General features: G+C 46.1%; 2 protein-coding genes across 8 annotated transcripts in view; one reads left to right on the top strand and one right to left on the bottom strand.

Annotated features, from left to right (window-relative positions):
• STX3 (syntaxin 3) overlaps positions 1–9,941 on the top strand; it is a 53,176-nt gene extending 43,235 nt beyond the window's left edge. For 2 of the 6 annotated variants that reach the window (XM_084859712.1, XM_084859731.1), the window contains exons 9-11: positions 2,417–2,527; positions 5,401–5,515; positions 7,159–9,941. In XM_084859712.1, coding sequence (XP_084715838.1) covers positions 2,417–2,527; positions 5,401–5,484 — 195 coding nt within the window. In that variant the 3' untranslated portion in view covers positions 5,485–5,515; positions 7,159–9,941. Of the gene's footprint in view, positions 1–2,416; positions 2,699–5,400; positions 5,982–7,158 lie in introns of those variants that run through there. The other 4 variants (XM_084859721.1, XM_084859740.1, XM_084859692.1 and 1 more) reach the window with 3 other exon arrangements.
• A 2,548-nt stretch (positions 9,942–12,489) lies between these two features.
• Positions 12,490–16,816, bottom strand: MRPL16 (mitochondrial ribosomal protein L16). 2 transcript variants are annotated; one of them, XM_084859749.1, is made up of 4 exons: positions 16,644–16,816; positions 14,801–14,866; positions 14,371–14,519; positions 12,490–14,184 (listed from the first exon to the last, which is right to left on the bottom strand). In XM_084859749.1, exons 1-4 carry the CDS (start codon positions 16,693–16,695, stop codon positions 13,699–13,701), a joined length of 753 nt encoding a protein of 250 aa, XP_084715875.1. In that variant the 5' UTR covers positions 16,696–16,816; the 3' UTR covers positions 12,490–13,698. The 2 variants fall into 2 exon arrangements, with proteins under 2 accessions (XP_084715875.1, XP_084715880.1); XM_084859754.1 differs by lacking the exon at positions 14,801–14,866 and having other exon boundaries at positions 12,496–14,184.
• Positions 16,817–18,270: the final 1,454 nt, after the last annotated feature.

Below are 18,270 nucleotides of genomic sequence, written 5' to 3'. Positions count from 1 at the left end.
AGGGAGGGTCATCTGCTTTCCGCAGGCCATCAAATAAGTGTTTGTGAAGCTGAGGGGAGCACAATTTTCCTGGGGATGACAGCACACAAGAACGAGAGGGTTAAACTTCCCCTCCCTGATGCCAGTGTGCGTGTGTGTGCGTGTGCGCAGAGAGAGAAAAGGGGGATAGACTGAGGGGGCAAGGAGGACAAGGCCCCAGGCCTTGCCCTCTGGCAGCTCTGGACACAGCCACTAGCATATGGCCCTGGCTCACTGCTGCACGCAACCCTTGGGGCAAAAAGGTTGTCCACCCTTGCCTAAGAGGAAAGGCTAAAGTCACAATCCTATATGTGTCTACTCAGAAGCAAGTCCCATTGAATTTGATACTTCCAATGCATAGGATTGCTGCCTAAATCACATTTTTAATGTGTGAGTGGGTGTTGTAAAATTACGAATGGGGTGGGTGGGTGGGTGGGGGGACAGTTCTTTTCTGCCACTCATAGTACTAGAACGTAGGGTCACCAAATAAAATTGATCAGCAGACTGTTCAGGCTAAAGGAAATGCTCAGCACACACAACACATAACCAACGCAGGGAATTTGCTTCCATAAGGAAAGGTGCTGGTCAATAGCTTAGATGGCTTTAAAAGACAAATTTGTGGTGGTCTGTCAATGGCTATTGGTAATGAAGAGCTAAATGGGGCCTTTGTTGTTCAGAGGTAGTACACTTCTGAATACTGGCTGCTGGAGACAAAGGGGGGAAAGCTTTTGTCCTCATGGCCTGCTTATAACAGCAGGGAGTCCCCTGCGCACCGCTTCTCTCTCTCATCTCCCACAGTAGTCAAGTAGATGGCCCCAGGAAGTTTCCTGGGGGTATTTGGCTGACCACCACTGCGGGTAATGGGAGAGAGGAATGGTGTGCAGGGGAGTCCCTGCTGTTATCTTCAATCTCCAGAGATAACAGCAGAGATGCAGGCCAGTGCACCAGCTGAGTGGCTTTGTACATTGCCCCATGGGGACAACAGAGCCAGAAACTCGGCTGGCACTGGAAAGGCCACAATTCCTAGTAGCATCCACGCCCCACCTGCATCCCCACTGGTAACAGTGGGGATTTCCCTGTACACTGCTACCCCTCCCTGTGCACAGCTGGGAACCTGGCCAGCATTGGGAGGAGCAGCGTGCTTTCCTCAGTGGCAGGCCTGCTTTCTCCATGCTCCTTTCTCAGCATGGAAAAAGGCAAAATGGGTGGGAAGCAAGGTGATGACATCCCACTGATGTCATTTGGCCACATTTCAGCCCTCCACCACATTCTGGTTTTGTACCCCTAGATCAGATGGACCTTTGGCCTGATCCAGTGGAGCAAGTCTTTTGATCTTAGGTTCAGATGGAGTGCAGAAAGAGCTGCGGGGTGGGGAAATAAGAGAAAGGGGGGGTAGCAAGAGATTGTGGGGCAGAGAGGGTGCTATAGAGTGCAGAAAAAAGGTTAACTGAGAATATGTTTAAATAACTTACAAACATGCTTTTCTAGAGTTTTCAGTGTGGCCCTTCTGAGTTAATATAAGCATGGCTCCTAGAGCAATTTGAGTTTCAATGCCCTGACCTGGTGGTTGGCAGAATAATAGGTGAATGCAGCTCACTAAACCTACATAATGCAGGGCTAGTGTAGCCTGAGAAGGTCCATTATTAAGGTAATTTGGATACTAGAGTTGAGATTTGACTGTATGTGCCAACTGGATTGGACTGCAGAGGCTGCCTTGCTTGCCATGCTCTCAATTAGCCATTATTCCATAGATGTAGCCTTTTCCATCCATCACAACTAGACCCTTGGTTAATGCTTATCAATTCTGGGGCAGAAGTAGTCTGCTTAATAGTATTTAGGGCTTTGGTGCCAGTCTCTAAGGCCCCATTTCTTTTCTGCTCACAATGCAATGCCGAGGAGATGTCGTTCAGGTCAAACTATGGTGAGTGTTCCTTTCCAGAATTTAAACAGGGCTTGGAAAGAGGGAGGAGGAGGGAATGTGGATGAGTTAATGCTGGAACCTTGTGGCTGAAGGTCTGTGGCAGATGTTTTGGACTATTGCCCTGACCATTGCCCCTGCTGATGGGAGGTGTAGTCCAAAATATGTGGAACGCACCAGGTTGGGGAAGGCTGGTTTATGGAGAGCAACCACATATCCCTGGTCATTGGTGGTCCTTCAGAGGGAGGGGGACAGTGGTGCTGATGACAGCCTGGCTCACTTGAAGACTAAGCAAGCTTCCCAGGGAGAGCTACATGGTGGGTAATTTGTTGGAGTGCAGAGAAGGAACTCTAGGCTGTATAGAACTAGGTGAGATGGGAAGCTGAGGATTTTTCCTCAGTGCCCTTCTCCACAGTGAAAGGTATTTCCTAACATGTTAACGTTCTTTCTCTCTCTCCCCACTTCTCCTAACTTTCACAGGGAGAAATTGTAGATAACATAGAACTCAACATGATGCACACCCTAGATCACATAGAGAAAGCTCGCGAGGAGACCAAAAAGGCCTTGAAATATAAGAGCAAGGCGCGCAAGGTGAGCCTCTCCCATAGACTACCAGCTCTGTGCCGTCAGCTTACACTTTCTGCTTCTGCCTCTCTGTTCTGCTTCCGGCTTTCCTTTTCCCCTGCAAGGGAGCCATGATTGACCGCATAGAGAACAACATGGACCAGTCGGTAGGCTTTGTGGAGCGGGCCGTTGCTGACACCAAAAAGGCCGTAAAGTTTCAGAGTGAAGCGCGAAGGGTGAGAAGAAGTCATCACAGCCAACCCCTGTCCCTACGCCTTTCAAGTTCTACTACTGAACTCGACTCCTGAAACCCCAGTGGGAGCCCCACATCACTTGCCCTTCTCTACTCCTCCTGCCAAAGCCCTTGTTCAGTCTCTTTAGATGCAGACCCATTTTTCCCATCCCATCCACTTGCTATTCTCCCCCTGCCCCTGTGGCCTGCTCAAAACCCACCCAGTTATACAACGAGCTATATGACCAGTTAGCAATGTCTTGTTAAGCATTGCTTCTCTGTCCCGGTAGTGCTTAGGTGCCCTTGATCCCTCTCCTGTGGCATGAAGGTCGGTCTCTTCTTTCACAGCACCATTATTCTCTTGACAGTCCCTTAAAACCTTGAGGGCTGAACATCTTCAGTGTGCTAGTCGCTGCCTCTACTGCTCCTGCTTCGTCTGTCCTTCCATTCTTGCATGACTTCGTATGCTAAGCCTTGTTCCAGTTAAGTTGGGGGGGGGGGGCTTCTGAGATGGAGAGGGGTCTCAGTGGGCCAAAATCAGGCCTGGGGTTTCCCCAGCCCAGCTTTAACAGCTGTTTAACAGGCAGATGATGTAGCAGCAGGAAAGATGCACGTTGAATGTGTTGCAGCCGCCAAAGCAGAGGTGGACCAATTGTGGCCCTCCAGATGTTGTTCGATTGCAACTCCCATCATCCCCCACCATTGGCTATGCTGGCAAGGGCTGATGAGAGTTGTGGGTCTCCGGATGTTGCTGTACCACAAGTGGCCCACCCCTGTGCTAAAGGCACTGGAGCTCTGCTAGGAGAAGAAGGCAATACTGAGTAGGATGTACTGAGTGCTTCTCATTTTCACCACCTGTTAGGAGAGGTCAAGGCTGAAGTAGCTGAGAGCACCCTTCATCCGATGTGCCTGCATTCCCTATAGCTGTTTTTATACTGAAGGAGAAGTCACTCATTTGGGGAATGTAGGGCAAAGAAACCTTTATAGTTGTGACTTTCCGAGTTGATCCAGAAATGGTTATGCATTGAAATAAGAAGGAGTTATTATCTTTCTGCACACTGCTACTTAATGGCAGGCCAGCATATTTTAAAAGAATTTAAAACTGGATACCACACTTTAAGCCTGAATGTTGAAACATTATGACGATGATGATTATTTTACTAAAAATGTGAGTTGACGGTAACATTCAGTGGGACAGTGATGAGAACAGAGGCAGATTGCAAGCTTTCCCGAAAGTAAGCCTTATTGGTTTTTTTAGGACTTTGTGAATAAATGTCCATAGGATTAGACTGTAGGTCCCACTGAAGGGTTTTGTGACGAAGTTAAAAATTAGATAAGGGCCTGACCTAGTTCACATGTAATGAGAAGTCACCATGGGTGAATTTCCCTGCAGGGCTTCTTGTTGTGGCAGCAGCTGCCATTTTGAAAATTCAAGTTGTGGCAGGGGCACACCATAGCTTTTCGTTACATGCAAACCTGGTGAGGGTGGGTTGCTGAGGGGACTGACAAGTCACCCGCAGCCCTAAAATAGCCCATGGGTTCTGGGTGGCTTGTCAACCACACCAACAATCCACCTTCATGAGATTCGCATGTAACAACAAGCTATGGTGCACCCAATAGTCAAAATGGTGGCAGCCACCATGACGAGAAGCCCCTCGGAGAAATTCATCCAGGTGGCTTCTCGTTACATATAAACCGGGCCCCTGTGTTTTTGTTTTAGGAAGAAAGAGAAATCATTAGATGATTGATTCTTATCTTTTTTTGTAATATCCCAGGCAAGCTTCACATCATAATGAGGACCAAACTAGATGCAGTGTTTGTCATGTGGTTAGCCATATACAAGGTTTTTAAAAAATAAATAGTTGGTATTGGGGGCCCTGAGCTGGATTGGGATCAGAGCATGGTGGGAGGGGGCTTTGACCCTTTGCTCTGCTGCAATCCTGATTGGAATTGCCTTCAGCTATCTACTCTTTGCAATGGGAGGAAAACTCCCACTGGTGCGAATTCAACGTTCCTTCCATTGTGAACAGCAGGCACAGGGGCTCTGCAGCAGAGACAAAGACTAAAGCCTCCCCCTGGCCCGCCCGCGCGTGCGCACACACACACACCATTGTCCTGATCCAGCTTACTCCAGTGCTAACTTTTTTAAAAAAAAATCTTGCACACCAGGGATAACCACATGACAAACATCATGTCTAGTATGGTCTTTAGTTTCATAGCCACAATCCATTTTAAGACAAAGTATCTGGATGCAAGCTTTTTATGCACATTCATCATGCCCTTAACTTATCACTTGATGACTTGCACCTGCATGTGTGAATTCTGTCCATTGACAGAATATTGAATATGGAATTCTGTCCAATGGAATTCTGTCCATTGACAGAATATTGAATACCATTGAATATGCTTGGGTTTGAGACTGTGTCTGGCAATACAAATGCAGTCTGGTATTTAGATTGTTGGCTGGGTTGTGCATACAGGTCATCACTTGATGTAGTGACCCCACTGAGCGATGAACATGCAAGTGTCAACCTGCCCTTAAACAGCATGTCTCTAAGTGCTTTAGCTTAACCAGAAGCTGCCTATTGAATGTACGCACACTGTTTTCCCCGTTTGTTGTTACATCATTATGTATTGCTAAATATTCCCTTTTCTTTTACCCTTCTAGAAAACAATAATTATCATTGTGATAGTGGTTGTCTTGCTGGGCATTATAGCTCTCATTATTGGACTTTCAGTAGGGCTGAAGTAAAAGCAGCCAACAAGGCTGCTGGCTCTGAACCGTAAGTAGCTTTGGGAAGCAGAAAGGTTTTTCCAATTCTTTACTGCCTTCTTAGGGTCACTTTAACCTCTCTTGCTGTCTCCTCTGCTGCTTTGCTTTCAGGAGAGTTTCGAATATTTAAGACTTGGGACTAGGGCTAGTTTGGTTTGTCTAATGTCAAAGTCCAAATCTGCCCTTAGCTGCAAAAGGAAAAGGGGGAAAAGGTTTTCAAAACAAGCTGTGTGTTATTGACAGATATTCTTCCTATAATGTGTGGGGTAGGGTAGGGAGCAGCTAGAGATTTGTATTAAGCCACCTAAATATTGTGATCTGATGGGGGTGGGCAGAAAGCCCATGATTACCTGCTTCATATCAATGTTGATTTAATATAATTTATTCTAGTTATATATATAACTGGAAAATCTCTTCCATTTTGTTTTGGTGTTGCTCAGATGGTGGAAGGGAGGGACATAGGTGCTTAGATATATAAATAAAAAAAAACAGCAATCATAAAATTAGCAACATTAAAAGAGAAACCAAGATTTCTAAAGATGATACCAGATTCTGGAATTATGAAACACAGTGGAAGTAACCAAGTTTTATGTGGGTCTCTGATCTGGGTGTTGAAATGGCTCTTTTGGACTCTGGCTTCTATGCTATAAATCCCACCTGTACGTTTGAGCTTTTGCATCTTGAGCATTTGCTTTTCAACTCTTGTTTCCTAACATTTGGATTGTGGTGGGAGAGAGCATTTGAACAGCCTGAGGGCGGCTGACGTTTGCTGGAGGCGCAAGGTATGATTTCTGAAGTTTCTAAACACAACTTGAATAGAAGTCCCTTCAAAGAAGAGACAACTGTGTAATTCCAACAATAGTTATTCCCAGAGTGGGTGTTGGGTTTTGTGCTGCTCTTCTTCCTCAGTCATATCTGCACGCAACATGGCTCTGTTCATCGGTACTTCCAGGTTGCTAGTCCACAGTTCTGTGCATATGGTATACAAGTCCACTCTGTGTTTGCAGAGCAGTGTTAACAGCACAGGCTGGCCTTCTTCACATCCCATCTGATGGTGCTACAAGCCATCTGTAGAGAGGAGAATGCAGTAGTGCAAGGATCTGAGGGTACACTTAGTTCATCTGTGAAATTTTCCCTTGACCCTCATAGGTCCTGGATAGCAGGTCCATGACAGCTGCTCCTCCCACATCCCTCTATGCGTATGTGTCCCCCTCTCCCCACCCCAAGCACTTCATTCAGGTTATGAATCTTCTGCTGATCCTCAAACAGGATTGCTTCTTCTACTCCCTCACCATTGGATATGTGCAGCCCATAGCCCAGGGACAGGCAACCTGGTGCCCTGCAGATGCTTTGGTCTACAACTCCCATTAGCCCAAGCCAGCATGGCCAATGGTCAGGTATGATGGGTGTTGTAGGCCAAAACAACTGGAGGGCACCAGGTTGCCTACCGCTGCCGTAGAGCCTTGAGCTCCAGAGGGAAGCAAGCTCCAGTGAGAGAGATTATTGGACACTGGAAAGCCAAGTGGGGGAATGTCTCCTTCCTTGCCCTGTCATTTTGTAGAAGTTTGATACATTCCTGGGACCAGAATAATCTGGTTGCTCATCCCTGCATGAGAATTAACTTTCCACACTTTGTTCCTTTCCTTCCTCCAGACAATCCCAAGCTCTTCCTCGGTTGGTAGCAAGACTTCCCTTCCTGATCCTCACCACCATGGTGTGACCTTCCCCTGCCTACCCTCCAGCCTGGCCTCTTGGATTAAGTATGAATGGTTCCCTGCAGGATGAGCTCACTTGCAGCAATGCTTCCTGTGAGAGCTACGTGCTGTTCCAGTTCATTCCTTGGATTAACCTCTGTAGCCAGAAGTACCTTGCTGCATCCAGGAGGTTCAGAGATCACAAGGTGCTCCAGAGAGAACCTCTCATCAAATCTGTGCCTTACCCTGCCTTCCTTCCTTCCCACTACACCTGCTGCCTCCAATTCAAGCATTTCCTGTTTTTAAGCATACATCCTTCTGGAATGCTCTACAGTACAGTGGAATCAACCTTAAAAGGAACTTTGGAGTCACTGTTGCCTACCTCACTGCCTTACTTTCAGCTGTGCCTTTTTCTTAACAATGCTCAGATCTTTACTGGAGCTATTAGACATTGTGACTCTTCAAAGCTGCCAAGATCAAGGGTTAGGACTCAAAGTGGTATCTGCCACCTCACTCCTAACCACCATCCCATTGTATATGAAGGATGGAGCAGTTTCTGCAACTTCCACATAGTTTGTAGGACACAAATCTTAGCACTCTTGCCCTGCCAGCCCCAAAGAGAGGTCAGGTGCAAGGAATGATGTTGAACACATAATAGTGAAAGCTACTACACGGAGTTTGCAGTCAGCCAAGCCAGTCTTGAGGAGATAAACCGGATTAGGACCGCAGGCACAAATGCAGCCACTCCACGTATGAAAATACCAGAGTATTCAAGCCAGGGTTCCTAAATCAGACTGTCAGTTGCATGCTGCATAAGGGATGTAGCTGTTAGTACTCAGGCCCTCCAAATCTGAGCTGTTTGTGTTCCATCTGCTTCTCAGCTTGGAGGAGCAGGCACTGCTGTGGAGGCTCCATGCTTTGGGTACTTGGAAGTGGTCTGTGTGTAAAGGGAAAGCTGCCCACAGATTTCCATAGGTAAAGGCACTCCTTGGGAATATGTGTTGTCTATACATTGGATAGCCCAATTCACTTGTTTGGAATATAATCACATTTCTGAGTGGAGCAAAATGCAATTATTTCCTGCTTGCACATTTGATTTTGCTTGAATGAGTGTCTGTGCTGAAGGCATAGTTGTGTTCCTCTCTCCCCTGATACATAATTATGTGTGTGTAAATAGATATATGTCTGAGGACATAAGGATCGTGAGGAATCAAGGGCTTTGTTTGCTTTGAACTGTTACTTCTTTTTTTACTGAGGATTTCTATCTTGTTTGACTATCCACCACCCAAACTCACTGTTTGTAATCTGGCCATCTGATTTATGGGACACGGAAAAGCTGATATGGAGGAAGCACTGGGTTGGTTGATCAGGCCTGGCAGCTGAAATGTGTAACTTCCTGATATCGAAACTCTGACCAGAGAAGACTTTACTGCTGGATAAAAGACCGCTGTCTTGTTAAAGGTGGAATCGTTTTGTCTGCTTTCTCTTAAACAGGACTTCCCCATCCTGGTGCACTCCAGATGTTTGGGACTACAATTCCAGCCAGCCCTGGTCATTGGCCATGCTGGCCGGGGCTCATGAGAGTTTGTAGTCCAAAACATCTGGAGGGCGTAAGGCTGTTTAGAGTGTAGTCCTAGCAATTATTACGTTCTAATGTGTTTAAAAATTCCCCTCAAGATTTGTCGTTTTCAAACATGGATTTTATTTTGGTGGGATGAAAAACATTTGCTATTTTAACTGCAACCTGTAAGCTCTTCGGCCCTCTCACTGCTTTGTTTTCAGCCATACCAGTGTCTTCCTTCTACAAGTGTCATCCACAAAAATTGAGGTTTGAGATCATGAATTAGGTAAAGAGAAAAGAATTTGGCTAGGAAAACACCAGCGAGAAGCATCTTTGATGGTACCCATAGTATGAGAGCCTTTCCCTGAAAACCCGGTGTCAGTGTGCCAGCCATGCTTGCCTTCAGCATCAATAGGTTTACTGCATGGAAGTGAACCTGCAGACTGATTTAAGCCGGATTCATCTTTTCTTCAAAGTGCGATCTTCCTAGAGCTGAGGGCTGGTGGGGCTGTAGAGGAGCCATTCCTATGGCAGAGAGCTTTAGCTTCTGGCAGTGATGTTTATGTTGAAATTCGGGGGAATGCTGCACGCAGAGCATTCTGTGTGCAGCATTCCCCCGTATAAATATAGATACACATAAATATGTGTATCTATATTTATATACATTACTCACTGGGAAGCCTGGTTTAGCTGTATTTCCCATGGGAGATAATAGCACTTCAATTGGAATTGTTTCCTGGAGATGACCCTAGTCACTAGCAAAATCTGGCTGGTCCACCTGTTTCTCCAACAGCTGCCCTATTGAAATCCACCCAGCATCTAGGTTGTCTTGTCTTGATGCTGCAGGTTCCCTGACCTATGATGCTTTCTCTGTAGAATGCTAAGAGGCACTGCTGGCAAAAGCATTCGTGTGGCCCTCCTTGATGTGCTTGCAGATGGAGCTGAGGGGAGAATCCATAGTGATGTCCTTCCCTCTGGGCCTTGATGTCTGTAACTTGTAGGTGGCAGTTTAGGGGATGGTGGAGTGACCACCTGTGAGAGGCATCTGCAAAATGGAAGACTGAATTTCAGAATACTGAGCTGCCTATGGACAGCAGGGACCCTAGGAATATGGTTTTGTCAACTTTTTTTTTTTAAGAACCTTTTTTAAATGTAAAAATAAATGAATTTATTTGAACATCAGTCTGTAACCTCTGTTGTATTTGCCTATTGAACATAAAGAATAGATATAGCTGCACAAGCAATTGCACTTATTTTGAGGGGAGGCATGTACTTCCTTGGCCTTGTATGGCACACATCTGTACCCGATATATGCTTCTGCAACACACCTTGCAGTATGCCTGGATGTGGGGAGATTGCTATTACACAGGAGGACTGAGGAGCTGCTCCCAATCACATCTGGAACACCAAGCCTGGCTGGATTTTTCCCCCTTGTTGCCCATTGTCATTATGCCAAATTATTCAGGTAAGTTATTTGTAGTGGTGCATATATGACATTGCTCTGCTAAGATGCTAGCACCTGTATGCTTTCCATCTAAACCAGTTAAACACTGTACAGGACCCAAAATAGACTTGAGTATTTTGAGAAGAGCTGACGAGACCATTCCATTGGTTTAGAAAATTTCATGGAACAGTCTCAGTGCCATCCATATCTGTGAAAGAACAGTCTGTAATAACCTCTTTTAACCCTTTTGTATTATTTCCCAAGCTTCACATCTTCTAGTTCATAATCCCATCCTCTGCTCCCATGACACCCCACTCCCACACCTACAAAAAGATAAGCCCTTTCCTGTTTTTCCTCACTCCTGTTACCAGCCCCATTCTAATGAAATATGTCTGGATATATTACTATTCATTTTTCCTCTCACTGAGCAGAAGAAGATTATGATCATGATATGCTGCATAATTCTTGCCATCATCCTGGCCTCTACTATTGGGAGCTTCTTTATCTGAGTGCCCATTCCCCGTCCTTCATCATTTGCCTCAGGTGAGTTACACACAGATGCAGAAGTTTGATCTAGTGCCGGTCATCTTGATCAGGATAGCGTTGGTCCTCACTGAAACTGACATTGCATTCTGTTGTGCTTCTACTTTCCAACTGGACAGTAGAAAACTAGATCACTAGTACAGATCTAGTGAAAGTGCTGTAGAATGCCTTACTAGATAGTACCCTGCCCCAAAATTAAAAAGAGCTGGAAAAGATGGAAAAGAGCCATCAACCTTAGATATAAGCTTATGCAATCCAGCTTGGTGAGGGGAAGTAGAAGGTACATCAGAGGCCACAAATGTGTAAATGAGTATTATGAGTGGATTAAGCGCATCCTGCTTCTTAAAACAGAAGAAAATGTCTGTCGTTCAGGGTAGCAGGCTCCTGTAATCCTTGTTGGTTGTTATGCTAGACTAGTGTCACTTGCCATAACTGCATCTGCTGTTCCTTGCTTTTTCTTTCTTCCAGGATGGATTTGCAAGATGGCTTTTTCACACTTCCCCTGGTCCTACAATCTCCAGTGCTTCCTCTCTTTCTAGAGATGTTGCAGCCAACCATTTACCTTTCAAAAGGCTTTAGCTGGATTCCAGGAGATGAAGCAAAGGCAGGAGGAGCCAGAACCAGGCCCAACCTTAGGACACAGGCATGAAGCCAAATACAACAGTGGGAATGAATGTTACCAGAACACAGGGGCCTTGTTCTTAGCTTCTTCCTACAGCCAAACTCAGCTTTGATTGATTTAGCTCTGATTTGAATTTACTCCCAATTATGCTGGCTCATTCTGCCCAGTGAATAATTTCTGCAGTAAAACCAAGTACTTGGAGCCTCTTAACTAGCTTGTGCATCTATGGAAGAAAATCACAAGCTACCACCTCCTTTTATGGTCTGTACAGCTGATCTAAAAATAGGTCTAGAAAACACAGGCTCCTGCTTGCCTATGAATTTGACCCCCTCCCGCAATGCTTTTTCTGTTCACACTGTCAAAGGGAAAATGGCTTCTTAAGTAGCCCCATTTTATATCGCCAAAGATATATTATTATAGACTTCTGGATAAAGTCACCTATATATGTTCCCAGCCCATTTCTTCTATGTGAGAACAGGAATTATGGCACAAGCTGCTGACACCCATAATGGAGCAATGAACCTCTTGTAATCCACCGAGGTATTTTGTTTGATCTCACATCAGTTGTATTAACGTGTATAACTTGCATATAGGGTATGTCCCATAATGCCTCAGCCTATTTCTCACATACTGGAAGAAAGTTTGTCATTTATTTAAACAACTTAAGCTGTATTTGCTCAAGTGTATGTGGTTTCCTCCCTTCAATCACCTCCCTAGTAGGGGTGTGGTTGGAACAATTTTATCCCTTTCAGCTTGGCCTAATGGCATTTCTTTAGCTCCTTCTCCAGCTGGGGAAAACCCTCAGGTTGTTTCCCCTTTAAACGATAAACCAATCACTAAGCAGAGGAAGGGAGATCTCTTGAACTGCATGATAACCTAAGCTTATTTATAAGAATTTGGAGTCCCATCCACGGTAATGTATGAGATGGGACACAGGATGCTTTGTGCCGAAGAAGAGCTTATTCAGAGTTTCTCTTAATGATGACCTGTCTAAGCTGATCTGCTACTGTCCAAAAGGCATGAATGTTAACAAAACAATCCTCCTGAATAAAGAGTTTGACTGACTGACTGATCTGTGTCACGTGATAGACAAAGAAAAATAAGAGACAACTCAGATATTGTAGTATGTGAAAAACCCATTCTTCTAGCACAGGTATGGGCAATCTCCAGATGTTTTAGCTTAGCCAGCAGAGCCAATGGTGAGGGATGATAGGAGTTGTAGGTAGGGCCAAAGTTCACTGTGCTTTCATCAGCTTGGCCCCCCAGATTCTGGCTTACTTACCCATAAGCTGGCCCGACTCGATGCAGCTTTTTGTTTTCCCCCACTTAAATCACCATTTACACAAACTGTGGGTATGATTTGTGCAAATTGTGCCCATAATTTGCAGAAATTATGGCTGCAATTTGTGTAAATGGTGATTTAAGGAAAAAAATCCGAGAAGAGTTCCCAGATTTCCAGAAAAAGCTCATAGCTCGGCTTGCAAATGCAAGCCGAGACAGGGGCTTTGGGGAAATCCGGTGAGTGTAAAAAGGGCTGGATTTCCCTGCGACTACCATCCCTAGTTGTAAGCCAAAGTATCTCAAGGGCCACAAGTTGCCCACCCGCTTTAGCAGGATTCGTACAACTGACAGAAGCTAAGAGTAGTCAGGGGCTCCTTCCTGGTTCAGCCCAAAAGAACACAATAATCCCCTTCTTGGAGCTATAAATCTTACTATTCCTCTGTCTGGACTTGCGAGAATAGCTACATATCCAAGCTGTTACCCTATACAACCCCTCTATTTGCAGAAAGTTTATGCTCTGCTGCTTATTCCATTGGCAGGGTTGGCAATATACCCAAATTTAGCACCAACGTATACAAGTTAGTCACAACAGGCAAATACATGCCTTGTAGCACAAGCACTTTAAAACACCACTACTTTAAAACAAGCTAAAGGAAGACAAGTTGTAAGCCACAGTTTTTAGGCATGACAACATTTAAACTGGGCTTTGAAAATTCTGTATCAGTTCTTCCAATAGTCTTCCGTAGACTACCAACTCTGCTCTAAAGATCTATTCTTTGCAATCTTAGACTAGATGACAAACCCCAAAATGGACAGGTATCCTTACTAAAAGGAGACTAGGTTTATTAATCAAAGATTGGTGTAATTACAGCCACTCCCATCACTCTCCACATTTATCTGCTTTCCAAGTGTAGAGATCCATGGTACAGCCGCCCATCATTTGAGGGTATGCATAATGCACTATGCACAAAGACCACAGTCAAGGAATGCAGGAGCAGGCTTTTGGAGAATTGTTGCACCAGAACAGAAGAGCCACACAATTCCCTATTTATACTCTGTCAGGTAGAAAGAACTTTCCCCAATAGCGACCTTTCAAGTACAAGTCATGGGGGCTCACATATTTCCTTATTCCAAGCATGTTGGCTGTGACAATGCGTTCAAAGGTCCACGGATTCTGGTTGTTTCGCCTCCTCTCCTCTTCCCTCTCCCGCATCTCTTGTAGGGACTGCCGGCTGACTGCTTGGGCTGGGAAAGGCAACTTCTTGGCCACCTGAGTTAGGAAGCGCTTCACCTCACCAAATTCACAGTGCCCACCCACTTCCACTATGAGACGGCCAGTCTTCACCGCTGTCACATAGTGGTCTATTGCACCTTTGCCACCGCCCATGCGCTGTCCTAGCCCTTTGCGGGTGATGGCCTTGTAAGGAGGAGGGACTCTCCACACAGCAAACATCGTTCTGGGGTTCAGGTGCCGATTGATGGTCAAGCGCATCATTTCAAAATGACCCCAACGGAGGTAGCCACCACCTAAAGCCTGCAGCCAGAGGAAGGAAAAAGTATGATCTTTACAATTCAGAACAGGGAAAGATGTTATGCATAGAGAAACATCCTGAAATCACAAGGCAACAAGTGTCTCCCCTTTCCCAGCTCCATGGCATATCTTCTCACACTTTTGTTTTATGTAACTGAGAATCCACAGCAAAATGACTCTCATACTCACCAGGATACCATACTGCCCTTCAGTGAATTCTGTGGCTTCTGTAGAAGGACCACGGATGTCACGTAAGTTCTTGAACTCTCGCCTGACCTTGGGCACAGCTGGAGCTCTCTCAACAAATTTCAGTTTAGGTTTCTCAGGAATGGTGATACCTAGAAGAATGAAATCACAGACTCGCTTAATACTTCTCGCAGCAGTCTGGCTGGACTATTGAACACATCTACTCAGAAGTAAACCTCACCAAGTCCAATGGGGCTTACTCCCAGGTAAGTGTGTATAGGACTGCAGCCTTACTCTCCCACCATCTGTTGAATAATTATGAGTGAATACTAATTACACTTCCTGCACTTCATCCTGCCACCAATTTAAAAAACCAAAATACCACACCCATTTTGTCTTTTTATTAGCATTTTCCCTTATCCCCTCAACATACCACTGTAATTTGGAGGAAGCTTATACTTCTTGAAGCCAGCAGTGAGAATTCTGGTTCCGCTGGAGCCTAGAAGAAATGCACGGCAGACACAGTGCTAAAGTTATTGCTAAGCAGAAATTAGCCTGCACTGATAAGAACACCCTCACTCTAACACATCTCAACAGCATGTCCTGCTAAAATCATAGAATTGGACATGTGGTAAAGGAGTGGGTGGGGAGGAACACCAAGGAGCTGTGGCGGTTGTCTTGGTAGACCAGAGTTCCCTAACCTGGTGCCCACCAGATAGTTTAGACACTAACTCCCGTCAGTCCCAGCCAGCATGGCCAATGTCAGGAATTATGGGAGTTGTAGTCCAAAACATCTGGAGTGCATCAGATTTCAGTGCAGCCCAACTGCATCCCAACATTCTTAAATGGAATGTTGTAAAAAAAAAAATGTAGGGTACAAGTTCACGTTATAAGAAAAGAACAGGAATGACTCAGGCATGTTGTACACTAGGTGGTCAGGGGATAAAAAAAATGAGTATATCTTTCCAACAACAAACCATCCTGACCTAGGGTTGGAACAAGAGTAAGAGGAATGTGGAAAGACAGAGGGAGCAATCCTATGGCCCCTAGATGTTGCCTGACAGGCCATAGAATACTGGGGATTCTCCCAAGGTTGGAGACAGCGCTCCAACCTCAGAAGGGGGATTCAGAGATCCACGCATGCACGCACCCGCAAGCTGGTGCAGAAAGAAATGCACCAGCTGCCTTCAGGTCAGAAAAGCAACCCTGGAGAGGGAAAAGGGGGTGTTTCAGTGGCTTGAGAGGGAACAAGACCAAAGAGGCCAGGCTTCAAGCTATCTTCAGGCCTCTCTGGCCTGTTTCCCTCCCCCTCTGAAGCACCATCACTAGACAGGTTGAAAAGCCTCTCTAGCAAAAAATGCAGAGCAGGAGGATGGAGAGGTGAAGATTGCCTCTGCCACTCTTCCAGCCCTGCACTGAATGATTGCAAGCCTCTGAGTTCAGGGGCTTCTGATCATTGAAGGCACAATTAATAGGATTGTGCCCTAAGGGTGCTTCCAGATGGATGGCTACTAGGGCTAACAATCAAAAGGCATTGTGGAACTATTCCATCTTTTCCTCCTGAATAGATCTATTCTGGTAAAAGAGAGAGGGAGAGAAATAACTAAAGACAAGAAGCAGTGAGAAAGATAGGAGGGCTACAAACTGAAGCTGTGGTCATCTGGATGCCCCATAACATTCAGTGAAAGAGGCAGGATGATTGCCCAGTAACAGCCTCCTTTGGAAGGACCCTTGGAAAGGGAGACAAGGGTGGGATCTAGCCTGTCACTGCCCTACAGGTAAGATTAGGGTGATCAAATGCAGAAGAAAAGGTTCCTGCATGTTATTAGATGTGTAGAAGGGGGAATTTTTAGCACATGCAGCTTCTCACCCTTGCAGGACAAGCTATACCGGCTTAAACCATTTGACATCGCTATTACACTTACGAGAACCCTGCCTTTCACATCTAGTCAGCATAGGCAACATCCTCAAATGTTTCATATGGTATAATTAGCAAGGAACAGCCAACGATTATCAATGAATAGAACCTTCTCCCACGACCATTAGACTTCCTACCACAGAAGACCCGATCCTCACGATTACCCTTGCTCCGCGTTAAAACGAGCTTCAACTGGGGAGGCCATGCCAACCGTGTCAGCTGCTATACTACCGGAAGGGCAGGAGGAAAGCTCTGCCTTCTCCGGCTGCCCCAGAAAGACCCTGCGGTGTCCCTTAAAGGCGACTGGACGCGTGCCCTAAGGAACGGCCCACTGGCCCTTTAAGGCAGGCCTTCTGACCTGCTGGAGCCCCGGCGAGGGCGAAGAGCGGGCGCCCGAGCTGCTGCCACATCTTCGGGGGTCGGCGCAGGGCGGGGGACGCGGCGCTCCGTCAACACCGAGGACCAGGCTCCGGCTCAGCGACGGGCACGGGAATCAAGACGCCATCTTCGCGAGGTGAGCCGCCTTATTCCGCTCCGGCAGCAACACTTCCGGTGAGAAGGGTGCAGGGAGGGTACTTAGGGAAACAAGGGCGGGACCACTCGGTTCCGGGGAATCCATGGGCCCCACGGTAGAAGCGCGCGCTGCCCTGTTCGCGCTTCCGCGGCATTGCATCGCGGTTATCCTATCCTATTTATAGGATAACCTATTTTATATCCTATTATATAGGCAAATATCCTATTTTCTTGTTTATTTTTAAAATGTACTAATCTCATTTCATTATAAAATAATCTCAAGCAGGGTACAGTATTAGCCCAGCCAGAGTCCACTTGTTTACATGCAAGAAGGCACCTTAGTGCGATAGGCAAGGTGCGTAGTAAAGTTAGGGTGCTTCCAGATAAGGTTCTTATTGTGCCCTATCTCATTGTGGGGGTCCAGAGGTGCTTCCAAACACACGGCTCTTAGGTGCTGTCAATCAAAAGGCACTGTGCAGCTATTCCGTCTTTCCTTCCTTAACAGATTTTCTGTGGTAAGAAGACAGAAGAAGCGGTTGGGAAATGACACCCTGAAAAATTCCATGAAGGAGACAGAGCAATTTTACAATAAAAGCTTACTCTGGAAGCACCTGGAAAATCTGTTAAAATAGGAATGACAATGCCTTTTGATAGGAGCCTGTCCTCTGGAACCAGGCAGCTTTCAGCCTTGGAGAAGCGAGTGTAGCTACTCTTTCCTCAAAGAAAATGTTCCAGCTCCCAGCCTGGAGGATATATCAAGGTTACGCCCTACAGAGTTAAATCTGTTGATCTTTAAAGTGCCACAGGATGCTTTGTTGTATTTGCTGCCACAGACTAAGGGTGCTCCCGTTTAAATGGTTTCCACAGAAAATCCTTTAAGGGTGCAATCCTATGGCCGTTAGACAGCGGCTAGATGGCCATAGGATTATTAGGTTTGGGGGAACCAACCTCGGAGCCAGCGCTCCAAGGCTGGTTCCCAGAAAACCACCTCCCCACCCCTGCTGCCTCATAAGAGGCACGGTTCATCCCTGGCTCCGGGCTCATGAGAGCAGAGGGGAGTAAAAGGGGGCGTTCTTGGGGGTGGGGTGGGGAGGGGACTGCAGAAGCGTTATGACACTTCCTATGCACCATTTGTCGTCCCCCCTGCCAATCTGCTCCGGCTAGACAGCTGAAATCAGCCATCTAACCGCTAATGCAGGGTGGACAGAGTGCAGAGGAGAAGTTCCCCTCCATGCTGTGCCCACTCTGCACTGGATAGTCGGTCACCGCTGAGCTTGGAGGCGGCTGACTATCCCCACTGGATTATGTCCTTAAGGAGGGAAAAACAGAATAGCTGCACAGTGTCTTTTGATTAGTAGTGCTAGGAGCCATCCATCTGGAAACACCTTTCATGGTGAGAAAAAAGACAGAAGAAGCAGTGGAAAATTGGACAGTTACAAATGGAAAACATCATCAATTGGACCCCGTTAAAA

Source organism: Heloderma suspectum, chromosome 1 (assembly GCF_057233095.1).
Source record: "Heloderma suspectum isolate Gila_16-S chromosome 1, 16-S_ref, whole genome shotgun sequence".
NCBI classification, from domain to species: Eukaryota; Metazoa; Chordata; class Lepidosauria; order Squamata; family Helodermatidae; genus Heloderma; species Heloderma suspectum.
This window is presented reverse-complemented; position numbering and strand designations above follow the sequence as displayed.